General features: G+C 33.7%; 2 protein-coding genes and 3 pseudogenes across 6 annotated transcripts in view; 3 read left to right on the top strand and 2 right to left on the bottom strand.

Annotated features, from left to right (window-relative positions):
- Positions 1–27,600, bottom strand: part of LOC105308380 (puromycin-sensitive aminopeptidase) — a 65,046-nt gene extending 37,446 nt beyond the window's left edge. Inside the window, exons 1-2 of one of the 5 annotated variants that reach the window (XM_011384331.2) lie at positions 27,193–27,600; positions 18,562–18,646 (exon numbers count right to left, since the gene is read on the bottom strand). In XM_011384331.2, coding sequence (XP_011382633.1) covers positions 18,562–18,646; positions 27,193–27,453 — 346 coding nt within the window. In that variant the 5' untranslated portion in view covers positions 27,454–27,600. Of the gene's footprint in view, positions 1–18,561; positions 18,647–26,161; positions 26,183–26,881; positions 26,901–27,192 lie in introns of those variants that run through there. The other 4 variants (XM_011384332.2, XM_011384333.2, XM_023525533.1 and 1 more) reach the window with 4 other exon arrangements.
- On the top strand, positions 6,210–6,328 carry LOC111733475 (annotated as a pseudogene).
- LOC111733473 lies at positions 18,822–18,940 on the bottom strand (annotated as a pseudogene).
- LOC111733483 lies at positions 19,801–19,914 on the top strand (annotated as a pseudogene).
- The window catches only part of MRPL45 (mitochondrial ribosomal protein L45), a 41,678-nt gene continuing 40,746 nt past the window's right edge, over positions 26,675–27,606 (top strand). The window contains exon 1 of the mRNA XM_023525536.1: positions 26,675–26,903. Coding sequence (XP_023381304.1) covers positions 26,827–26,903 — 77 coding nt within the window. The 5' untranslated portion in view covers positions 26,675–26,826. The remainder of the gene's footprint in view (positions 26,904–27,606) is intronic.

The following is a 27,606-nucleotide window of genomic DNA, read 5'->3' as shown; positions in this document are numbered from 1 at the left end:
CTGTTACTAAAAGAGAGAGGTAGCCTTATCAGTCACAGGGCTAAGTTTGATATGGGTAACAGTGATTCAGATTTAATACCATTCTATGAGCCAAGCAAGATGGCCTCAATTCATTTTTTTTTTTTAATGAATCACCCAAAGATTGATTTTCCAATGTTTTTAGTATCATTACAGTTCAAATAAGTCTTTATAAAACCAAAATCTATACAAAAAGTAATAAGAAACTATGATTTCAGATTTTAAAAGAATTTTAACCAATTACTTCTCATTTTACAGGTGAAGAAAATGAGGTATGTAAAGTTAATGATTTGCCTAAGGTCATATAGCTGGACTAGAACTCAGTTCCCTTCTTACTCCTATTGCCAAAATTCTTTCTATTATCATAAACTAGCTCCTAAATTTGAACAGAAACTCAAGACTTGACATATACACAATACTGATGAACTCTCTACTAAAACTGATTTTTGCTGGCAAAAAACTAGATCTTTGCTCTAACTAATTTCCAAGAATAGAATTATATTTAGCCTATAGGAGAGCCAAGAATCACCTCAATGCTTAAGAATGTACCCTTCGGACTACATATAAAATAGTGTTATGGTAGCTATGAGGTACTGTGATCAAAGATCATCTCCATAAAGGTTTACTAAAGCTAACTTGTTTTTATAAATGCACAAAAAAGCTTTGAACTGGTAAGAAATGAAAATAGGGGGGGAAAAAAGCAGTTTTAAAACTGAAACAATCAAGTATTATATCGCTAGATTCCATTCTACAGCATATATACTTCCAAGTGTACACATTAACTATATTACATGTGTACAAATAAAGAGCAACATTTCATCCAAAATTCTTAGAAAAGAGAGAATAACCATATATTTGAATTCTTAAAAAGTCATCTGTATTATGGGATACTCTTCCAATTACTTTATATAAGACAGCATACTACTTTGCAAACAGATCAGAGTTTGAAATAACCTTGGTCAGTAGTAGTTATGGATATTCTGTAGAGGGCACCACCATTTTTATCCAGTGGCTCAAATCAAAAAATATGGAATCATTCTAACTGCCTCTCTCCATGTTGGTCTGTCTCTCATACCACACACCCAATAAGCAAATTCAATAACCTATACCTTTAATTCCAGACTTTTCAATGCCTCCACCATTACAACCCCACCCAGTCCAATGTAGCATTATTTCTCTTCTAGACCACCACAATAGCTTCTTTACTGTTTCCCTTCTTGCAACTTTCTATTCTTCACATGGTAGCCAGAGAAATGAGAGATCATAGCTTCTAATGGAGTCCCCAAATAGTCAGAATTAAAAGCTAAATCTGCTTGAGGTCGGCAAATATTTGTTAGAGAGGACAAAGAAATTATTAACCACACAAAAAATTTTTTGATAGATCAGATTTCATTAATATTTAAAACTTGTGATTATCAAAAGACACTGTTAAAAAAATGAATATGCAAACCAAAGACCAATAGAAAATATTATTTATATTATATGACATGTACATATATGTCATATATGTGACAAAGAACTTGCATCTAGAGTATACATAAAAACTTCTACAATTCAATGATAAAAAGACGACTCAATTAAAACATGAACAGAAACTTGAACAATTTCATAACGAATATATACAGATTTTGCCAAAAAGCAAATGAAAATGTAAGTACTCAACACCATTAGTAGAGAAATGCAAATTAGAACCACAATTACATACTACTACATACCCACTAGAATGTCTCTATCTAAAAAGACAGAACAAAAACGTAGTCAAGGATGTGAAGCAATAACAAGAACTTATATTTCGCTGCTGGTGCCTTTTTATTGTTCTTCAAAGACTACAAAAGCATTCTCCAACCTCAGGGCTTCTGCAACTGCTCGGAAAGTTCTTTCTCTAGACATCTACATTTTATGTCATTCAGGTATCTGCTCAAATCACTTCTGTAGAGATCTGTCCTATCATTTTAAAGAACACTCCTCAATCTACATCTTCTTATTGTGATTTCTGAGCACTTATATCACTGATTCACATTACATATGTTATTGTTTGTCTTTCCAAACTGAATGTAGGTATCTAAAATGTTGATTTTTGGTTTAATTCACCAATCTACCGCCAATGCTAAAATAGTTTCTGGTCTGTAGTATGTTCAGTAAACATTAGCAGAATGAATAAATCACTTCAAAAAACAATAGACTAAGTGAATATGTCATGGAGATCATGAATAATACCCATACAAGATGTATTAATGAAAAACTACCTTTACTAATGTTATACTAATAGAGACATCTGGCTATAATTTCCAGCTACAACATAATACTACATTGATTCAAAACGGGATTAATGTCAAATACCTTAGAAGGTAAGTTTTTCATTATCCTATATAGAACTATCTTATATAGAACTATAAGACTATTCAAAAATTGGAAAACCATTAATACTAAAAATACATATGAAAAGTCTGAATAAATTTGCTTCATCGACACTGAAGTAGATAAAAAAGGAATATTTCTAAATTAATGTTTATATTAGTTTAATAGTAATATATCAATGTTTATATTAATATAAATTCAAAATGTATAAATACGAATTAAATACTGTAAGCAGACACTTGTATATAAATGATAAACTTAACCAAACTTATTTTTGACAAAAAAAAATATATTTTTTTAATCTTATAAATGGGAAAACAGAAGACAATCTTATAATAAGGTATACATAGTATTCAATTCTTGAGCCTCTGTTTTCACATCTATAAAATTAAAATCACTTCTCAATTAATTAAAGATTATATAATATACTCTACAGAAAGTACTTAGCATAGTGCCTGGTTATGCTCATTAAAAAATAAATACTCTTTTCTAGGTCATAACATATCTAACACAGTTCTTTATTAATTCCACTATAACTAATATACTTGTATAAATAAAGGTTCTCACTGAAATTACTTCTGAAGTGCTACATTTCAGAAAAAAATATTTTTAAAATATAATTGGCATTCTCAAATCTATGGATATAAACATATATATTTGGGTATAAGCATGTTATGTGTCAGTGGTATGTCAGCAGTCTAAGTAGAAGCAATATTTGAATATAATCACAGCATGTATAAAACTATGACAAGAAAAATCTCACTCAAAATCATTGTGAGAGATTCACTTTGACTATAATTGTTTACTCATGACAATACAGATCTACAGATTTCATAACAAGACAGATCTATAAAGTGGATTTTAAATGCCTTGTTTTAAAAATTAAGATATTATTTTGACTATAAGTTAAAAAAATCAGAACTATTTACACAGTATGTTTGTAAGCATACACACACTATATATATGTCTATATTTCTGTATCTGTAGACAGAGACATACACATACATGAACATATACATGTCTGTAAATGCACAAAACATCTAAGGAAGGATATGTATCAAACTGGTAACTCCATGAATGAGAGTTGGGAGGCTGGGGAGAGAGAAAGCAGGCTTACTTTGTACTATATACCATTTATACCTTTTAAATTTGGCATCATGTGTAGATATTAACTATGAAAAGTTTTTAAATGTTTAAAATTTTTTAAAGACACTCCTTTTGAGATCCTGATCAAATTTTTATAGCAAGCCCATTTATCAAACAAATCTAATGAATATGTGTTCCCATTCTAGGTTTTCCAAGTATGCTTTATTGACAAGAAGGCACTCTTGCCTATATCTTTAGGATTCGAGCCAACCAAAATTTAAAATTCATACTCATCCTTAGAGAACACACAAGGTGAAGTGGGTCATCTTAGCTGTACAATCAGCTAGTCTTTCTGGAAGGTTAAGAGCCCTTGATGTGCACACTGCTCTCACTATAACTAAAAGAAGGCAAGCACTCTTAGTTATTGTACCGCTCTGACAAAATTTAAGAACCTCTCTCACATGAGTTCTTCCAGAATATAAAGTCTGTGTTCTACTTTGTCATTTAATATGCTAATTCTGGTTCTCCCCTTCTGACACAACAGACCTCAAGGGGGATACAATGCCTATTCATTAGCAAGCACATATCTCTACAAGGGAGCCTACTGTTATTGTAAAAGTTTTTGGAAAACCTAGAATGGGAACACATATTTGTTTTAACAATGAATAACCAATCATTAATTATAAGGTAACTCCTGCTTTCCTTATAAAACAAAATCTAAATTAGAGTTTCTCCTAAATGGAAATTTGCTAAATATATCCATGTGTACTTACAATCACTAATATCTCTATTCAATCTTTTATTTAATCATTACTGTGCTACATAAAGCAATAAATACAAAAAATAAAAAAATATACAATAGTTTTCTCCCTGTTTTTTCTGTAGGTCTCGAGATTCTCTGATCTCTTACGTTACAATGTGAGCATAAAACATTATCTAGATACTGAAGTGCCTCACATTTTTCTCAAATTTAAATAGTATCAGTGGTCACAAAAAGCAAATCTATTTTAAAGTACTACTAAACTCACAGAAAGTTGACCAAAAACTTAATCAACAGATACTAAAAAGTAACATTACAATTACATGAACTACCAAATGGAGCACTGCAAAGCAGTGCGGAAAGGATAAAGGATTGGTACTGGGACAACAGAATTCCTTTTGGGGACTAAAATCCAAGCTGAAAGTGCAGTCACACCATACATAAGAAGTAAATTATGAGAGTCAAAACAATAAAGCTTTTAGAAGATAATAAAAGAAGATATCTTTGTCATGTTGGAATACGGAAAGTTTTTTTAAATACATAAAATACAATAACTGTAAAGTAAAAAAATGATAAATTTGACCCCATAAGAATTAAGAACTTCTGTACATTACGAGGCACTATTAAGAAAGTGAAAATGTATTAGATATGTGGAACACATAAACACCAAAGAACATATCCAGAATATTAAAATAATTTCTTTAAATCATAAGAAAAAGACACAGAACACAGCAGAAAAATGGGCAAAACCTTTAACATATCAATAGATGAACTACACATGTCCTACATATAGAAAAGTACATATAAATATATAAAGGTAACCACCTTCATTAAAATCAAGAAGTAAAAATTAAAATCTCAGTCAGATACCACTACATACCAACCAGATTAACTGTGTAGTTAAATAGCAGAAAACCAAAGACAAAGGGCAGCTGGGTAGGGAGGTTGGCAGGAGAACTATTGTTAAAGAAACAACAGTCTGAGAGCTGACTTCTTAAGAGTAAAGATGGAAGGAAGATGACAGTAAAGTTTTTAAAAATATCAATGTACTGAAAAAAAATTGCCAATCTAGAATTTTATAGCCAAAAAATAATCTTCAAAAAATGAATGTAGGAGGGGATTTGGGGGACTGGGTAAAAGAGCAGATGACTCATACTTGATATCAACTTAGTATAAATCCTATTAAGGATTTTTTTTTAATTGTATTTTATCATTAGTTTCGAGTATATAGTACATCGGTTAGACATTTATATAGCTTATAAAATGTTGTTAAGGATTATTTTAAGGCAAGTTCTAATGCTCCTGGAATAAGTCCCAAGATTTCTCAGTGACTGAATGGTCACAGAATGTTAATTAGGAATTCTAACTTGTAGATCCGTAAGACCACATACTAAACCAAGTGCAGAAATATTAAACAGAATATAAAAATCTAGAACGATACCACAAAAGAGAATTCACACTCAAAATGCAAAATCAAAAAATCCTTTTAGTAAGTTGAAGATTAACACAGAGGTAGAAAGCTAATTTTTAAAATTCACTCATTTGACAGATATAACTAGCATGGCAAAAGATATCATAACAAACTTAAAACACAAAAGATAGACCAGATAAAATATTTGCAATGTACAAAACAAAGGGTGTATCTATAATATATAAAATATATGTTCAAAGCAAAACAAAAATTGGCAAGAAATTAGATATGCAATTGTAAAAAATTAAAAGGCCAATAAGTATATGAAAAGTATATTCTACTCTATTAATAAAAGATTCAAATAAAATTAATGTTTTTCATTTTTTGGATTAGAATAGATTGCTAATATCTAGTGTAATGGCAGTATAGATTAATAATAACACCCAGTGTGATGCCAGTACAAAGAAATGAACATTCTCATATTCTTGATGGGAATATAAAATGATGCAACTTTTTAGGAGGAACATTTGATAATCTGTAACAGATAATTTGATATCTGTTAAAAATTTAACACAGGTCTATGGCCATGTCACCCTGAACATGCCCGATGCCATCTGATTTCAGAAGCTAAGCAAGGTCGGGCCTGGTTAGTACTTGGATAGGAGACCACCTAGGAAGATCAGGTGCTGTAGGCGTTTAAAAAAAAAAAAAAAAATTTAACACAGTACTCTTACTTTTGATGCAACTTATAGGTTATACCACCCTCACTGGTGCACAAAAGATCTCCTTTGTACTACTGTTTGTAATAGACAAAAAGGGGAGGGATGACCAAAATGTGCAAGTTAAGAAATAGCTTTGTAAAATGATACATCTATACAAAGGAGTACTAGGCCTTTGTGAAACAGATCTACATATACTGCCTTAAAAGATGTACACCACAATAAGTTAACAAAGCAAGTTGCAAAACATAATGTATATTATAATCTCACTTCTGTAATTAAAGGAAAAATTGCATGTAAAAATTCATATCAGATTATTAACATGGTTACTATTGGGGGTGGAGGGGTAGGTGGTACAATTAAGAAAGAAGAGGATTTTCACATCTTATATTCTATATTGTTTGATTTTATTACAACAAGCATGTATTTCTTCTGTTATTTTAAAACGTAAGCAAAACAACATATTAAATACCATATGATAAAGATAACCTATAATTATTTTATAATTGCTCACATTTTAAAAATTATTCCTGTGCCATATTTACAAAAGTATTTTAAACTTTAATGACAATCTTCAGATCATTAAACTATCATCTTAATACTTGCTAATGATAATTTGTTTCTGGATTAAGGCCAGTAACCTTTGTACCTACAAATAGCTGAATGAAATATCATCTTCTGCAACAGATCTCATAACGAAATATGTTTCACATTTTAAAATGATGCATCTAGACTTCTCCTTCTGGCTATGCCAACTTAGCTGGTATCAAAACAACCATAAAAACTGGATAAAAAAATTTTAAGTGTTTGGGAATCACACAAAGATCAGCTCTATATTCACAGGCTCTTTATTCCCTTTTTGCATTTACTGACTTCTAAGCAGAAAAGAGAAGACAATGAAGAAAGAGTCATAAAGTTTGCAGCAGTCTCACTGGGCTAGGGAGACAAAAATTGGAATTCAGGACTACCAAAGCAGCCAGGATTCAAAGGCCAAGATCTCATCTCAGAAAAATGAAATAACAGATAAAGTCTAACATTCTTTCCTCATTCAATTTCCCCTCAAGACATTTGCTGACTCCTAGATTTAAACAGTTTTATAATGGTAGGGAACTAAAAATTGGATTTCAGGGCCCAAAAACGAAAGAAAATCCTTAGTAAAGATCTATGAGAGGGCTACAAACCAGTAATAAGAGCAAATTGGAAGGAAAAAGGAAAAAACAAAATCAAATTCAACTGGTTCAAGATAATCTTATTTAGTGAAAACCTAAAAGCTTTTTCTCTAAGATTTGGAACAAGATAAGGATGCCTGCTTTTGCCACTTCTATTCAACATAATACTAGAGGTTTTAGCCAGAGTAATTAGGCAAGAAAAAGAAATAAAAGGCATCCCAACTGGAAAGGAAAAAGTACTTATCTCTGTTCACATACAAAATGATCTTATATGTAGAAAACCCCAAAGGTTCCATAAGGCGGGGGGAAACACTTGCATATATTCTCAGATTAACTCTTGCATATATGCTCAGATTATTTTCAACAAGAGTATTAAGACCATTCAATGGGGAAAGAGTAGTCTTTTCAAAAAATAGTGTTGAGAAAACTGGATATACACATGCAAAAGAATGAAATAGGACCCTTTATGCCATATACAAAATTGAAAAACTCTAGAAGAAAATTCAAGATAATCTTAATGTCCTTGAATTTTGCAACATCTTAAATAGGTCACAAAAAAACCCATGAACTATAAAATTCAATAAACTCCAGTTAATTCATTGAAATTAAAAACTTATGCTCTTCAAAACACACTGTAACAAAAATGAAAAGGCAAGTCACAGACTGGAAGACAGTATTTGCAAAACATGTCCAAGGAAGGATTGTTATATGGAGTACATAAAGAACTCTTAAAATTCGATAAGAATATAAACAACTCCTGTCCCCAAATGGCAAAAGGTCTGAATATATATTTCACTGTGGGAGATATATGGATGGCAAATAAGGACATGAAAAGATGCCCAACATCATTTGCATTTAGGGAAACGTCAATTAAAACCACAAAAATATACCACTGCACAACCACTTGAATAGCTAAAATTAAAAAGATGGACTATCACAGGTGTTAGCAAGGTTATGAAGCAACTGGATCTATCAAACACAGTAGATGGGAATATAAAATGGTACAACCACTCTGGAAAATCGGCAGTTTCTTTAAAAATTCTCCATTTACCATATGATGCAGTCTTGTATTCCCAGGTATTTACCCAAGAGATATGTCCGCAAAAAGGCCAGACTGCTTTTATATACTAAAAATATAACCTTTAAAAAAAGTAACCTTTTACATGGAAATAAAATCATCAGAAGGATTCCTGGTAACTGATCTTGAATGTAAGGAACTTGGAAGTCGCCGCTCCATCCTAACAAGTAAAAAGTTGAACTGACTGAAAAATCGACAACTCTCCTTAGATCAATCAGATAAGGGAGGTCACAGAGGCAAACTGCTGCCAAAAACATTGGAGACAGTCAGATACAGAGAATCACAGCCTAGCAGAGCAGAAATCCACAAGCAGAAACCACCTTTGGCAACCAGTGCTGTGGTAGGAACACCTGAACTGTAACAGATAAACTGCTAGAGGCTTAACATGAACAAGCCTGAGAGTTAAAAATTCAAGGAGGACACAGTCACAGGGGGACTTACACGCTTTTGTGAGTTTTACCTCAGGAGCTTTACCAGGCCCTAACGACTATAAGAAAAAAATCCCCTTATGCTTCTGGCAGGGAGAGAGGAAAAAGAACCATTTTGAAATATACTAGAGCATTCTGTTCTTAATAAAACCTCAGGAGAAACTATTTTATCAGAACTTAACCTGCTAGAGTTTTATCAGAGCCTAACCCTATCTGGGGTAAGGAAAAAACCCAACTCCAGCCCTTCTAGCCATCCTCTTCCACCTAAGAAAAGCTGAGAATCCCTGGTGAAGCTCAAAGACCAGGGGCATGGGTTCGCCAAAAGACTAAGACTCAATCATAAGACTATAGAATGCTTCCCCTCCCTTCAATATTAAAGGCCTATTTATTACAGTTCCTTCTATCCAGTACAAAAAAATGTAAGGCATACTAAAAGACAGAAAATACAATTTGAAGAGACGGAACAAGCATTAAAACAGATTCAGATATGGTAGGAATGTTGGAATTATCAGACCAGGAATTTTTTTAAAACTATGATTAATATATGCGAAGGGTTTTAATGAAAAGAGTAGATACAATGCAAGAATTGATGGATAATATAAGCAGAGAGATGGAAATTCTAAGAAACAAAAGAAATGGTAGATATCAAAAACATTGTGACAAATGAAGGATGCCTTTGATGTGCTCATTATTAGAATGGACAATTCTGAGGAAACATTCTGAGCTTAAGGACAAGATAATAGAAACTTCCAAAACTGAAAAGCAAAGAGAAAGAAAGACTAAAATAAAAAATCCAAGCACAGTGGGAAAACTACAAAAGGTGCTATTTACATGCAATGGGAATACCAGAAGGAGAATAAACAGAGAAAGGAACAGAAGCAATATTTGAAACAATGATGACAGAATTTCCTCAAATTAATGTCAGACACCAAACTACAGATCCAGGAAACTCAGAAAAGACCAAGCAGGATAAATGCAAAAAAATCCCCAAAAATCTACACCTAGGCATATCATACTCAAACCTTAGGAAATCAAAGATAAAGAAGAAATCTTGAAAAAAGCCAGAGGGGGGAAAAACACCTTACCTATAGAGGAGCAAAGGTAAGAATTACATTTGACTTCATCTCAGAAATCATCCTAACAAGAAGAGAGTAGAATTAAATATTTAAAGTGTTGGGAGAAAAACCACTAACTTAAAATTTTGTGCCCTTTATTTTATCCTTCAAAAGTGAAAGAGAATCTTCCTCTTAGTCTTGCTATGAACCCTAAACTGTTCTTTAAAAAGTCTTTTTTAAAAAGTGAGGAGAAATAAATACTTTCTCAAACAAAAATTGAGAGAACTTCTTGCCAGTAGACATGCTTTGCAAGAAATGTTAAAAGAAGTTCTTTAGAGAGAAGGAAAATGATATAGGTTGGAAACTCAGGTTTACATAAAAAAAGGAAGAGCAGCAGAGAATGAATATATGAAAGTAAAATAAAAGTTTATTATTCCTATTCTTAATTGATCTAAAAGATAATAAATAGATTGTTCAAATTTTAATAACAACAATGTATTTATGTTGGCTTATGCATGGGGGGTTGTATGCTTATATTTAAGTTAAATGAATGACAGCAATGATATAAGGGATAAGAGTGAAGAATTATGAATATTTTGTTATAATAAAGTATTTTCACACTACCTATGAAGCAGTATAGTGTTATGTGAAAAGTGGACTTGGATTATTTGTAAATGTATATTGCAAACTATAGGGCAACCACTAAAAGAATTTAAAAAAAAAACAAAAACAAAGAACAAGAGCAACAATAGAAAACAATAACAAATATGGTAGGTATTAATCCAGCTATGTCATAATCACATTAACCATCAATGATTTAAATACAGCAATGAAAAGACAGATTGTCAGAGTACTTCAAAAACAAAACCCAACAACATGTTGTCTATAAGAAACCCACTTTAAATATCAAGACACGTATATATTACAAGGGATGGAGAGAGATTGCTAACAGTAATCAAAAGAAAGTGAAAATACCTATATTAATTTCAGACAGAGCAGACTTCAAAGCAAGGAAAGTTAAGAGGGGTATTACATAATGACAGGAGTCAATACTCCAAGAAGACATAACGATCCTTAATGTGTATGTGTCTAACAACAGAGTGTCAAAATACGAGGCAAAAACTGATAAAACAACAAGGAGAAAGAGATGAATCTATTACAGTTGGAGACTTTAACACCCTTCTAGTAGAAATGGACAGATCCAGCCTCAAAAAATCAGTAAGGATCTTCAGCTGAATGCAAAAGCACCATCAATTAACTGAATATAATTAACCTCTACAGACTTCCATCAAACAACAGCTGATTACATATTCTATTCAAGCTCACCTGAAACATTCACCAAAAGAGATCACATTCTGTGTAATAAAATACACCGTAACTAATTTAAAAGAATAGAAATCATAAAATGTCTGCTCTCAGACCACAATGGAATTAAACTAGAAATCAATAACAGAAAATTAGCTGAAAAATCCTCAAATACTTGGAGATTAAACAACACACTTCTAAATAACATGTAAATCACAGAAGAAATCTCAAGAGACATTTAAAAATATTTGGAACTAAATGAAAATAAAAACACAACTTACCAAAATGTGTAGGATGCAGTGAAAGCAGTGCTTGGAGGGAAATTCATAGTATTGAAACCATATATTAGAAAAGATTTAAAAATCAATCATCTAAGCTTGCATCTTAGGAAACTAGAAAAAGAAGAGCAAATTAAATTCAAATCAAGCAGAAGAAATAATAAAAATTATAGCAGAAATTAATGAAATTGAAAACAGGAAATCAATAGGAAGAAAATCAGCAAAACTAGAAGTTGGTTCTTTGAAAAGATCAACAAAATCAATAAGCCTCTAGCCAGGCTAAGGAAAAAAGAGAGATGAAATGAATTACTAAAATCAGAATTGAAAAAAGGGACATCACTACAGATTCATGACTGTTACAAGGATAATAAAGGAATATTATGAACTACTGTCCAAAAATTTGATCACCTACAGGGACCGATTCCTAAAAACATACAATCTGCCATAACTCACACAAGAATAAATAGACAATCTGAATAGGTCTACATCTATTAAAGAAATTGAATCAATAATCTTCCAAAACAGAAAGCACCAGGCCCAGATAGGTTCACCTGTGAATTCTACCAAATATTTAAAGAAATTACACCCACTCTCTGCAATTTCTTCCAGAGGACAGAAGCAGAAGGAATACTTCCTAACTTACTCTGAGGCCGACATTAATCTAATATCAAAATCAGACAAAGACATTATAAGAAAACTACAGACCAATATCTCTTATGAACATAGATGCAAAAATTGTCAAAAAAAGTTAGTAAATCAAATCCAACAATGTATAAAAACAATTATATACCATGAACAACTGGATTTATCCCAGTACATAGGTTGTTTCAACATTTAAAAATCAATTAATGTACTCTATCACATCAACAGGCTAAAGAATAATCACACAATAATATCAATAGATGCAGAAAAAGCATCTGACAAAATCTAACACCCATTCACAATAAAAACTCTCACCAAACTAGGAATACAGATGAACTTCAACTTAATAAAGAACATTAATTAAAAAACCCCTACAGTTTACATCATACTTAATTGTGAAAAACTCTGAGCTTTCCAGCTAAGATGAGGAACAAGGCAAGGATGTCCCCACTCATCACTGCTTTTCAACATCACACTGGAAGTCCTAGCTAATACAATAAGGAAATAAAAGTTTTACATATTGGGAAGGTAGAATAAAACCTGTCATTGTTCATAAATGACATGGTCATGTAGAAAATTCAAAAGAACTGACAAAAAAATTCCCAGATATAACAAGGTTGCAGAATACAAGGTTAATATACAGTAGTCAATCACTTTCCTGTATACTAGCAATGAATAAGTGGTATTTGAAACTAAAAACATGTTATCGTTGATATTACCACTCCAAAAATGAAATACTTAGTTTTAAATCTAACAAAATGTGTACAAGCTCCATATGAGAAAAAAATAACAAAACTCTGATGGAAGACACCAAAGAAGAACTAAATAAATGGAAAGATATTCCACGTTCATGGATAAGAAGACTCAATATTGTCAAGATGTCAGTTCTTCCCAACTTGATCTATAGATTTAATACCAATCTTAATCAAAATCCCAGAAAGTTATTTTTGTGGATACTAAAGTTTATACAGAAAGGCAAACAACCCAGAATACCTAATTCAATATTGAAAGAGAAGAACAAAGTGAGAGGTCTGACACTACCCAAGTTCGAGACTTACTGTAAAGCTACCGTAATCAAGATGGTGTAGTACTGGAGAAATTAGAGTTAAACAGATCATGGAACAGAATAGAGAGCCTAGCAATAGACATAAATAAAGTTAACTGATCTTTGGTAAAGGAGCAAAAGCAACACAATGAAATTAGCTTTTCAACACACGGTCCTGGAAAAACTGGACACACACATGCAAAGGAAATTAATCTGGACATAGACCTTACTCCCTTCACAAAAATTAACTCAAAATAGATTATAGGCCTAAATGTAAAATGCAAAACTATAAAATTCCTAGAAGATAACAAGGGAAAAAACCTAGTTGACCTTGAGTATGGTTGATGACTTTTTAGAAACAACATCAAAGGCATGATCCATGAAAAAAATAAATGATAACCTGAAACATTAAAAATAAAAACTTCTGCTCTGAGAAAGACGATATCAAGAGAACGAGATACAAGCCACAGACTCAGAGAAAACATTTGCAAAAGACACATCTGATAAAGGACTATTATCAAAAATGCACAAAGAATCCTTAAAACTCAATAATAAGAAAAAGAACGATCCAATTAACATTGTGCAAAAGACCTAAACAGACACCTCACCAAAGATACAGATGGCAAGTAAGCATATGAAAAGATGTTCAGCATCATATCATTCAGGATCTGCAAATTATAACAATAATGACATACCACTACAAACCTATTAGAATGGACAAAATCTAAAACACAAACAGCAATTGCTGGGGAGCATGTGAAGCAACAGGAACTCTCATTCATTGCTGGTGGGAATACAAAATGGTACAATCCCTTTGGAAGAAAGTTTGGCAGTTTCTTACAAAACTAAAAACACTCTCATCATAGGATCCAGCAATCACACTCGTTGGTATTTACCCACAGGAGTTGAAAAACTTATATCTCCACAAAAACCTGCACATGAATATTTATATCACCTTTATTCATAACTTCCAAGACTTGGAAGTAACCAAGAAGTCCCTCAGTAGGTAAATGGATAAATAAACTAGTACATACAGACAATGGAATATTATTCAAAGCTAAAAAAAGTGAGCTATCAAGCAAAATAAAGACACAGAAGAAACTTAAATGCATATTACTAAGTGAAATAAGTCCATCTGAAAAGGCAACACTCTGTATGACTCCAACTCTATGACATTGCGGGAAAGACAAAATTATGATAATAAAAAGATTAGTTGTTGCCAGGGGCTGGGGCGGGGGGGAGGATGGAAAAACAGGAAGAGCACAGAAAATTTTTAGGGCAGAAAAAAATTCTGTATGATACTATAATGGTGGATAATTGTCATTATCAAAACCCACAGAATGTATAACACCAAGAATAAACCCAAATGACTTTGGATAATAATGAGGTGTCAATGTAGAGTCATCAACTGTAACAAAGGTACCATTTTGGTTTAGGATGGTGAAAGTGGAGGCAGTGCATATGTGGACAAGGAATATATGAGAAATCTCTCTACCTTCTACTGAATTTTGCTGTGAACTTAAAACTGCTCTAAAAAATATTAATTAAAAATAAATCACCATTTAATTCAGAGACAGAATGCCGTGAAGGTTACCCATTCTTCAGAAGAGTAATAGCATATAATAGACTTTATGTTCAAAATTCCCAAAACTCATATGCCTGTTAAAGTGTACAGTTGAAACTTACTGGATTTCGTTAACCAATGTCACTAGAAAATAATTATTATTTTTTTTAAATCCTCAAACTCAATACATTTGAGAAAAGCAAATAAACCAGATACAAAATAAAAACATGATCTCAGACATAAGGTCTTTTTAATGTTTGAAAAACTCGAAAAGCTACCTTAAAATAGGTACTGTGCTAATTCTGTATCTTTTAAAAGTATACAGCATTTGAACGTACAACAAACTAAAACAATTTGCTTAACATATTTAATAGTAACATGACATATTACTTATATATCAGTTTCAATTAAGAACCCAACAGTTTCAATTAAGAACCTAGAAAAATCTCATAGAGTTTTTCCTCTTTTTAATGAGATACCTATGCTCAAGACTTATCTTTACATCTGAGTGATAAAGAATACCCATAACACACCACAGTTCTCTGGAATCCCTCTTCAGAATTTACAAATTCAACAGAACTCAATATAGCCCACAAATATGTTGTTTTGCCAGGACAGTTCTTTAAAATTTGAATATATTTATGTGAGACATGCACTCTCTGGCTTAGCCTTTCTTCCAACATTCTTATATCCCTACATCCAGCCCAATTCATTCATGTTTGTTATTTGCTTAACCCCAACAGTAACTTTGGTTTAAGGCTCCTACTTACTACATATCAGTATTTTTATAACTAAAGTTACACTTGGGCTCCCTTTATTTGAAATGTCCTTATGAAATTCTCTATCATATTTCAATATATTTGTATTAGAAATGGATATTTTCCCTTCGCTTTCAATCTTCTTGATTTGAGAGCTACCACTTAGTCATGTACATACTTTCAAAATAACATAAGCAACTCTATTGCAAAGAGATGGTGGTTTTATTAATATTATTATAAATCACACATAATTGTATGATAGAATATATATTACTAACAGTTGGATAAAGGCTTATGCTCAAGTGTAAGGAACCATTCTTTTTTTTAGTTAATAGTTTTGCTTGAAATTATTACTATTTGGCAATATTATTAATGTTGCCAAATATTAATAATTATCCTTTCACACACATGTATATATGCACAAAACTGAAAAATATCCTTTTATCCTTTCACGCACGTGTATATATGCACAAACTGAAAAATACAATTCTACTTCAAGAATAAATATGTTAAAATTTACATGCCTTATATGGATAAACCAAAGTGATGCTGGTGGATCTGAAACTATATAACTTTGTACTAAATATTATGTCACTGATCGAAAATTTTTTTTTGCACAGCTAATTCTACAAACATATACCTGACAAAGTACACTAAGGGAAAAGTTGGTACAAAACTTTCAAGTGATCATTTTCTATGTGGTTATGCCCAAACCATCTATTAATGATAAATTAAAAGACTCTTTACCTGTCAGGACCTGAGTTCAGGCACTCAAAAGTTTCGTATTTCTCTTGCAGAAGCTGATGACAATACTAATCCCTGCACTGTGTAGGGAGGTGCATTCCTTGCACTGGCTTAAGTGCTAGTGATTTCACCAACCCTTGAAGTGCAGAACAGTAAAAAAACAGTTTTCAGCCGTTTTTCTTACTGATTTCTTATTTTTTAAATATTACAAAGTAAGATTTCAAATAGGTTTTAAAATAAATTATTTCTGTTTAAAAGGCAGTGCCTTAGTTTAAAGAGACACATGCCAATAGGTCTTTCTGGGTTACTGCACATATCACAAGATGGTTTTTTTCATCAATTAAAAACTTACACAGAGAAGCAACAATTTCATGCCTTCAGATAAATTTCTGTTTTTACCTCAGAGCACCAAGATTTGGTAACTACAGATATGTAAATTGGTGTTGCAGAAGGCAATCATGAGTGTTACTAGGTACTAGATGAGATTAGCTGGGTGAATAAATGGTTATTGCTCCTTACTGATTCTTGCTGCTATAGGAAAAATGAGTTGAGAAATGTACCTTAGCTAGAAAATATTTTAGGTATCTAAAAACATTTAATGTTTTATCTGAATTCTCTCCAAATCCTCTTCACTTCTTCTAAGTTTTCGTTTCTTTTCTGATCTCCTTGTGAGAATCCTAATGATGCTTCTTTGAAATTCGGGTCATTATGAGCTTGGCACCATTCAGTTATGCATATTCAAAAGTTCTCTGAATTCTTCTTAACATTTTCATAGAGGAAGATAAAAAACGAACCTGAGCTGAAACCATGCCATCTGGAGGGTGCACATTTCTTTTACTATCTTTACTTATCTATATTGGACACCATTTTAAAACCCTACATTGAATTTAAATGTTCTCTATCTACAACAAAAAAAGCCTGCCTTGATATGCTTGGTTAAGGTGCTTCCATTTTTTTTCAGTTAAAGAAATTAAATAATCTTTCATTCACCACACAATTTTTTTAAGTTGGCATGCATTCAAAGTCCATTTGAAGGATCTATTCCTACAACTTAAAATTGCAGCAGTTTGATGTCATTTAGAATCAACTGAACATAAAAACTTCTTGGCAAGTAGTATGCTCAACTGCTGTTTACTTTTTTTTTTTTTGTCTTTCTATGGACAAGATAATTTAAGAAAAACTCATGAAATAAATATTTCCAGGCCTTAAAATGTTACTTGTATGCTTCTATTCAGTATAATGTAAAGGAGAGGGAAACAGCAATACAAAATGTAAATTAAAAGGTCAAATTTCTAACTTATTTTATATCAAATGAAAAGACTTTCTAAGAGGAAGTATCAGAGTACAATAAACCATGTTGACAAGGAATGTCAAAGTGAAGTTAAAAGTAAAAAGCAATTCAGCTCCAATATTAAGATACTTTTAAGTTTATGCCAAACTTGATAACTTCTAAAAATGCAGCTTGTGTGGGAATAACCTTTTAGGCCCAAACTGATTACTTAATTTAATCCTTATTGTAATTACAAGGTCTAAAATAGTTCTCATTTTAAATATATTCATTGAATTCCTACACATTCTATCTCATGTTTCTTTTAAATATATTCTTCCCCTATAACTAACTCCATCATCTAGCTTCTAACCTTCATATTTGATCTCATAAAGCAAATACTTTTCTCTCAATTATGAGTAAAACTTATTATCTCAACTCTAATCTACTGTTCAATAGAGGGAAAAAAAGAACCTTAAAAAAACCACATATGAACTAAACTCCGCAAGGAACCTTTCATGTTCAGAGTCCTTAATTTTTAAAATAACTCTTCAACTTTATATGCATTTTACACTTAGGAAAATGTTATCTGTCTAGGGTCACAAAGTAAGTTAATATCTAAAGTAGAATTCAAATTGTGACATTTCCTTTATCTCATAATAAAGTCAGGTTACATTATTCAAATAGTTCCCATGAATATCTAATTTTCCTATTCCTAAAGTAACAAACATTAATATCTTAACCTAAAATTGTGTACATCTCACAGACACACACATACACACACACACACACACACACACACACACACACACACACACACAAGTACATAGCATACACACAGAGAGATGGCAAATTAAAATAGAAAACAACTCTTACCTTCATCTCCCTCTGGTACATATGAAGCTGTAATAATGTCAATATCAGCACAATTCATCACAATCTGATTAGTTGCCTGCCTCACCTACAAGAAAAGAAAAGTGTCAGAAACAGCCTAGATTAATAATATGTACATCTTCATCTCAGCCTAATGTACATTGCAGGCAATTTTTTCTTTTTTTAGGCGAGGCAACCCTTGGTTGACCTCACATATTGCAAGGACTTTGTCAGCTTACAATCCCTTATTTTTTTATTTTTTACACCTACAGCACCTGGTCTTCCTAGGTGGTCTCCCATCCAAGTACTAAGCAGGCCTGACCCTGCTTAGCTTCTGAGATCAGACAGGATTGGGCTTGTTCAGGGTGGCATGGCCATAGATCAAAGCAGGCAATTTTAAAAAACCCAGATATCACTAACCCTAAACTGAGTATTTATGCATCAATGGTAGAAATAAATGAGTAGCTTTAAGTAATCCAAAGCAATTCACATTTTCCAAATTATAATAAAAGCAATAATAAACATGTAAATATTTCAGAGAATTTAAATATGTGACCAGCAAACTAAAATAAAAGCAATTTTCTTCTACTTAAACCTTGATTTATAACCTCTTAAATTTCTTTTAATTTCAAAAAAATTTTAATTAGCAAATATTTCTTATATGTTGCAATTATGTATTGCAACCTTCACATCAACCCCTTCATGAGACCTTTTATAAGGATAAAGAAATCTGATATCATAAACTACATCAAAACTTCATAAAACACTCTAAATTTTTTTTCTCAAAGAAACATTTTAGATGTAATAGACACTAATGACTCACCACTAAGATTAAATAAAGTTTTAGGACTTTGTCTTACTTGCTTCAGATCCAAAAAAATATAGAAATAATAACAGCACTTTCCTCTCTTCTTCATTATCTAAAGATAACCACTACCCTAAGGCCAATGTATCTCTCTCATGTATGTTTAGTACTTTTGCTACATGTAGAAAGATCAGCAAACGATGTTTTTAATTTTATACAAATGGTATCAAATTGTGTACAACCTTTTACAACCTGCCTTTTTCATTTAATATTTTTTCTGAGATAGGTTAAATGCTGATAGATGTATATCTAATTCATTCATTGTAACTCTGGTATAGTAGTAGTCCATTCTATAAATAAACTGGTTATTTACCAATCCCTTCCCTAAGGAAATTAGGTTACTTCTACTTTTTTGTTATTTAAAATAGTATTACTAAGTCTACTGCCATGCCACCCTGAATGTGCCAGGTCTGATCTCGGAAGCCAAGCAGGGTCAGGCCTGGTTAGTACTTGGATGGGAGACCACCTAGGAATACCAAGTGCTGTAGGTGTTAAAAAAATAAAGAAAAGAAAAAAAGAAAAAAAAATAGTACTACAATAAACATCTTGGTCCATGTTTTCTTGTACCCATGTTTTCTTCACCAAGAATTGCCAAATTATCCACCAGAGTAGTCTCAACTGACAATCCCATTAGCAAAATATAAATAAATCCCTCCAAAAATCTTTAAAATTTCTGACAATCTGATGGGTATTAAATAGTATTCCACTATTGTTTTCATTAGAATTTTCCTGATTACTAGTAACACTGGTTACTAAGCATTTTTTTTTGCCATTAAGTTTTTCCTCTGCAAATTGCTTGTTCATAACCCTTGCCCATTTTTCAATTTGGTTATAATCTTGTTTTAATATTCTTGCTGCGTTAAACAAAACCTCAAATTCATTTTCAGACATTTGAATGGTCTAAATCTTTTTTTTTTTTAATTTTTAGTTAAGTTTATTGAGGTAACATGGGTTAATACAATTATATAATTTTCAGGTGTACATTACCATTTGACATCTGTATATTCTATTGTGTTTCCTTCAGCTACCATATATTTGATCCCCTTTACCCATTTCACCCTCTCCCTAAATCCTATATTTGACTCCCTTTACCCCGTCTACCTCCCCGCTCTTCTCTCACCCCACTAGTAACCACTAGTCTATAGTCCTCTGGTAACCACTAGACTATAGTCCATGTCCATGAGTCTCTGTTTATTTGTCTGGTCTAAATCTAAAATAACAAAAATACAGATGCCCTAAATCACAAAAGCCTGCAGAGGCCATCTAAGAAGGTGACTGCAGTAGGCCAGGTAAAAGATATGCAGAAAGGAAGTCTATATATAAAGGAAGGGGAAAGTAGCCACTTCTTGGAGCCAACCAATTATTGCTATACTAAAAAGTAAACAGTGTTGACCTTCCAACTTTCAAAAAAGCCATAAATTTAGATTTCACATGCCATCTCCCAATTTTAAATGATAGTAACTAATTCAAAATTTTCAAAAACACTGTGTAGACCAAACAAAACTCATGGGTAGGTCAATTGTGCCTTGAGATCACTGAATAGACCACAAAACTAGTTAAGGATACAGAAGTAATGTAATATCTGTATGAAAAAACTATACCTAAGAGTAATCATTTTATTAGCAACCAATGAATACACATCATGAATTTTAAACTAAAATTATGACATATTACCAATAGTACGTTATTAAGCCTATAATGGACTGTCAAAATCTCTAACACAATAAAGTGAAACTAGTCTGTCTCATTTAAAAAAATTCTTCTCATAAATCTTCCTGCTTCTAAACAAAAATGCCATTTAATGAGCATATTTTTTAAATTTATTAAGTGGTAATATTCCTTCACAGTGTTTATTTCACCAGAACATACCTAAATAGCATTAAACTTTTATGTCCCAACTGGCTATTGATAGCAATACAAAAAGGAAAAAAAAAATTTGCCTATTCATAAAATGACTCAAAAAAACTCAGAAACAGAGAAATGATGCACTTACTGGATGTGCTCCAAAGGGTAAAATGAATAAAAACCTTCCAGGGTTTGAAGTTTATGCCAACAGAATAACAGTGGTTTAGCTACACATCTTAAGCTTTATCTAGGCAACCATACTTTCATCCATCAACATCTACAGTGAATTTAACGGTAGCCAAGCAGTTAATCTACCAAGATCAAGATATCTGTACAACACTATTATGCCAAATGACATTTATCACACTATTATTTTAACATTCTGAGGGAAAATGTGTACTTTGGAAAGGCACAGTGTACAACATCCAGTTACAAGTACATTTCAGTTCCTCCTGTAATTAGAGAAAACCCACCTGTTTATATTAATGAATTAGGCTACTTGTTGAATAGCTACTAATTTTTTTTTCAGGAATACTGCCATTTCTGTAAAGGTGGGACGGAAGAACAAAAGGAACAAAAATACTTATCTCACTAACAGAACTCCACTCAAATTTTAAAAATTGGACAGTATATTCTGTCTTGTATTAGAGATGAATTTTAAACAACAGGATAATCCATAGAAAGCACTTGTAGCATTTAGTGACTGATATATAGTAATCACTTAACAAATATTATTATTAAGGCACACACATACAGACCAAGATTAAATGTGCTGTCATCATAAAGATGTTACACTGAAAATCATCTAACAGCATTCACCTAACAGTTTATAAAGTGCTTGACCAGAATGATATAAAATTTTAGAACTATGTACTGTAATATATAGCACTTTGGATATCAGTATATATGTACTGCCCAAGGAAGGTAATGAAAAATATCCATGTAGACTCACTTTCTCAATAACAGCACTGACCTGAAGATTCTGTATGTGATTTCTCAGATATTAACATCATCATATTATTGAATATTACATAACCTGTGTATTCCACTACCAAAAATACAGGTAATATTCAAAGGAATTTCAGCATTAAGATCTTCAGTTTCCAAGCTTAAAAGAGAAGCAAAATGTTAAGGTTGGCATATAAATTGTGTATAATAAGCTCATTTTCAAGTTTTCCACTTGATGCTATGAAAGAATGAAACGTTAGTGTTTCCTTCTTTGTTTCAAACCCAGGGTTGTCTTCTTGGAGTCCCATACAGACTACACTTCAACTGAACCAAAGCTAAATAATGCCTCTACTGAAGAGGGAGCTTGACCATTGGTAACAATTTTACAGTAGAAGTTTCCTATGAGCTAGGAAGGCAATAATCTGAGACAAATTTTTTTTCCTGGATGAGTCTTTATTATAATCACTCAGGAATACACCTAACATGTACTACATAGTAAGACTCAAGAGGTTTATTTCTGATCACCAAAGTCCTGAGATTTTAGTAAAAGGAAATCAATCTCCAGTGTGACAATTCCAAATACCAGTCAGTCTGAAGCCTAAGTTATTTGCCTAACAAGTGATTTCATCGTTAAAATTTTGTGATGATTGTCTTCGTGGAATAGAGCTATAATTTCTAAAGACAATAAGGAGCAAATAATTAGTAAACACAAGTTCAGCCAAGTGTTTCTAACAAGAAACATCGAAAAGAGCAAGCTGCAGAAAGTCATAATAAGTACTAATAATGTAAAAATTAAACATACAGAACATTGCTATCTATTGTCTGTGGCTACTTAAATATGCAATAAAACTTTAAAACTATACACAAGAGAGAGATGTTACCTATGAGAGTAGGGGTGGGAAGATATAGAAATGGACTTTAGTGGTATCTGTGACATTTCCCAAAAAATATCATGTACGGTCTGAAGCAAAAGGGGCAAAACATCAATAGCTGCTAAATCTGGGTAGTGGGTTGCTTTTCGGTATTTCTACCGTATTTCCTAATTTAAAAGAAAAAATTATGTGATTATAAGTGGACAAATAAACTAAGAACTACATAGTTCAAAATGAAATCTCCAAGATCTGTAAAACTAGTCTCAGTTAACAACAAAACAGCTATCGGAAGACTCAGTCCTTTGCCACTGACTCACATACATATTAGAAAAAGACCTACTTTACAATAAGAACAGGATCATTTACGTAGCAAAGTTCAGAGAGGTTTCATAGATAATTTACCACTTAAAACGACATTTATCCATTTGTATTGGACAATATCAATTATCCAGAACCAGGAAGTAAAAAAAAAAGCTTGCATGAAAAGCCAGAATAGGTGATACAAAGTCCAAACAATAAAGCTCATGCCCTTCACTCAGAAGAGAATCCACAAACTCTCACTTAGAGATTTCTTTATAAGTTCAAACAAGCTTGTTTATCTGGTTACTTACACCTCTTCAGATCAAGTTCAGTAAAATAGAAGAGGGAAGAAATTGCACAATAGGAAGCGACAAGGCACAGTAAGTTGCAAGAAATAATAACCTGAGAGTAAGGAAAACAAACAAGAAAACTTTAAAGAACATATATGAAATTAATAAATCATAGTACATAGTTTTAGATAATCTATGGTTATAAGTATTAATGACAGGTATTCAGAATGACATCTAGTATTTTTAAAAAAGAAAATCAACAAACTTAGATTATGAGGAATTACAGAGTTTAAAAAAATAAATTTTAGGAATATTTCCATCCAAACCAGTAAAATTCTAAGTACTTCAAAGGGTAAGCTTTATTTATGTGGAAAATTCACTGCAGAATTCACTGGCAAATAATGGTAGATAAAGCTTAACATATAAAAGTTTCTTAGGTGATTCTTCATAGATACATTTCAAGAAACAATAGAAAATTTGAATATATTCAGTTCCTTATCAAGCTTTCAAAAATTTAATTTCCTAAGATCATTTAGTGATCTAGCTCAATGCTAGGCAAATGATTAGTTTCATCATTTTTTAAAGTAATAAAAAAAACTACTAAAATGACTGCATAGAAAATAAGCAAAATTTGAGCAGAAAATTCCATAACACAGGGGTTGACAATAACATCCATTTATGTGCCAAGTTTTAGCCTGCCAAACAAACTACTATATCTGTAACTCTCCTCTAAGTGCCAATTTACTCATCACCAACAAGAATATTTTGTTGGCAGAAGCCAGGGATTGTCTAGTATATCCTGACTTCTGGCCTTGAAGGATGAAGTTAATTTCTCTGGCACAGGTAAAACATTTCCATAAGAAAAAGCTCAATTACTGTGTAAACCACTACACAATCACAACAAGGAATTGTAGCCACTCACATAAACTTGTAATCTATTTTTAAATTAATTATCCACAAAGCAAGAGAGTTAGAATTTGAAATATGTACAAAAATCTGTTGCTCTCAAATACCCTAACATAAAGGAAGAGGAAACGAAATGTCCCATTTCTCTAGGCCCATGATAACACCTTTTCAAAATCTGCTGAATTAAACCAAACTAATTTCTAAATTACTGCACAATGACTAATTTCTTCACCTTCCCCAGGAGTCCACACCCCAGGCCAGGTTAAAAATCCACTAAATTTCTAATATGTAACCTGTATAAATACTCTGGGCTTATCATAAAATTCTGCAACTAAAGCAACCAAGCGGCTTGCATACTCTGTGTAATGTGATTCCAACTATTAGAAAACTGACCCAATACCAGTTATAAATCTGGGTTTCCAGAGATTTAATTTTGTCCACACTTTTAGATTTCCACAATAAGATACCATCTAATGCCACAATTTAAACTTACTGCTTCAATCCATCGATTTAAAAAACATTAACATATGTTTTTTACTACTGATGTTAACTTTTTACTAATGTTAATTTCTCTTTACACTTCCAAAGGTGGTAATGCATACAATTAAAAAGTCCGATTATCCTTTAATAACACCTGTTAGAATTCACTATAATGCCATCTTTCATTTGTGTTGCCATCTAGCCTGAAAAGAATTTCTGTAAAGAAATGCTTTGAAAAGTTCATGTCACTAAAAAAGATTTTTATTTCCTTGTATCAAATTGACAAGTCTCTGCTAATATCTAGCACATTACCATGTGCTCCCTCAAAGGCCTAAACCAGTCTTCTAAATATTTCTCATCTCTTTTGGAAAGGCAGTTATAAAAGAGATAAGAAGTACATCACTGCTTATTGTTCTATCCTAACACTTAAATAAAACTGCCACTTCCTAATAAAATAATCATTTAAAAATCTTTATTGACAATTTTTTGAAAATTTTCCCTAAATATGTATTCCTCTTAGAATTATGAACCCCTTATGCCAACAAATAGGGTAGAGAAACAAATGATTTTTTTTTAATGTTAGTCTTTTTCACATAATGCGAACTCATTCATTGCTAGGTCCTTCCTCCTCTGCCAAGTCACAAGACACACTACTGTTTACAATCCCTCCCATCTGCCCCCTGCCAATATATATCAAAACACTCTAGTCACTCGGCTTAACCAAACAGAGTCTCCCAAATAACCCTCTCAAATCCTAATTTAGACCCAAGATGCCCTCATTCTGATTCATATTCTTAATGGAAAAATTCTAAATCATCTTACTTTCAGAGGGTTGCTTTGCCTTTTGATGCAGCCAAACCTTAGAGCCCCCATGCTTTCACACAAGTGCCCCAAATCTGACAGTATACTTTTTAATTCCACACTTTTAGACATATTTTTAATCTGAGTACTCAGCTTTCAAAGACAACTGCCAACTTTCAATTCATTCAAACACTAGTCAACATTTCTTTCATTTCACTGCTACATACACACCCCATTCTTTAAGGTTGAGGCCTACTGACTGCAGTAGGAAAAGAAATGAAACAAAATCTATTTACCACCATTCTTCAAAATAACTACTAAAGTTCCCATTCTTCATTACAGACTTCACATAATACATCATATAACATGATATGACAAACATCTGCTGTTCAGGACCCTTGTAGGGCATCAATATTAATGGTCTCCAAAATCAAGCATACTTCACATAATGCTGCGAGGGTGCTGGGGGAGGTGGGGACAGCATGATTCACCAAAAACGGCAACGAAAAGTAATGGAATATTTTCACCGGTGGTATGCTAAAACTAAAGCTTCTTTCAGAGGAAGGTACTGCTAAACAATCATCGCTGTAGCAATAAATCCACCTGCTTCAAAGGCTGCAAAGCTAGGAGGATGAGAAGAAAAGCGGAGATAGGGGTCCTCCTTCAGCTTCTCTAGGGGTTAGGAAAGAATAAAGTCACTGCTGCACTGTCACTTGAGGAGAAGGGGAGGGGGGAGGGGCGGATCATCTTGGAAACCCAGTCCCAGGGCCGGAGCAGGCGAGAACTCAGCAAGGCTGCCTGGGATTAACATTCTCCTTCTCACCCTCTCCTCCCTTCTAGAATCTCCCCTCGTCGCTAACGCGCGGCGGCCAGAGTCCCAGATGACTGTCCCTTCCAATGTGTCCTCCGTGGGGCGTAGAAAGAACCAGAGAAAAAACTGAGTCAGGAGGTTGAGACTCCGATGATCCTCTGGCCTCTCCTAACACCCTCCAGCCTCTCCCAGAACACTAACAAACCTGGAAGTGCCGGGGGTCAGAGGTATGCCCCACACAGGTGTGCTCGCCCCGGAGGGGCGCACGGGCCCCGCCCGCCGCCTCCTGCGACGCTCCCCGCAGCGCGGCCCGGGCCCCAATCCAGCAGGGCAGAGCACACCCCCGCCCGCCCAGAGGGGCGCGCCCGTCCCGGAGCCGGCCTCCCCAGCCCCAGGCCCGCAGCGCCCAGACCAGCCCACCCGCCCGCCCTCCGGGACGGGCCCCTAGCCCAGCCCGCAGGCGCGGCCTAACTGCTTGCCCGGCAGCTCGCCCCCGGCGCCCGAGGGTCGCCGTACCTGGGCGGCGGCCTCCAGCTTGCCCTCGAAGGTGAAGTCCAGCAAGTCGGGCTTGAGGCAAAGGCTGTAGTTGATGGGGGAGACATCGGCAGGCAGCCGCTCGAAGGGCCTCTTCTCCGGCATCGCGGCGAGGCCCAGGCTGTGGAGGCGGTGGCGGCGGCGAGAGGAGCGGCTGAGGAGGAGAAGGAGGAGGGGAGGAGGCGGAGGGCCGAGGAAGAGCAGGCGGCGAGCTAGGGAGGGGGCGGCGGCTGCCAGCCACATACACCGAGCGCGGGCGACCTCCTGAGGAGAGCGACCGGTGGGTGCCTGGGGGCGGGGGAAAGACCCAGCCCGAGCGCCGGGGGCCGGGAGGGAGTTAGTGCGGGCGGGCTGGCTGCCTACGGGGAAGGGGGCGGAGGGGAGGGCAGGGGAGGA

This window comes from Pteropus vampyrus, unplaced genomic scaffold (assembly GCF_000151845.1).
Source record: "Pteropus vampyrus isolate Shadow unplaced genomic scaffold, Pvam_2.0 Scaffold570, whole genome shotgun sequence".
NCBI classification, from domain to species: Eukaryota; Metazoa; Chordata; class Mammalia; order Chiroptera; family Pteropodidae; genus Pteropus; species Pteropus vampyrus.
This window is presented reverse-complemented; position numbering and strand designations above follow the sequence as displayed.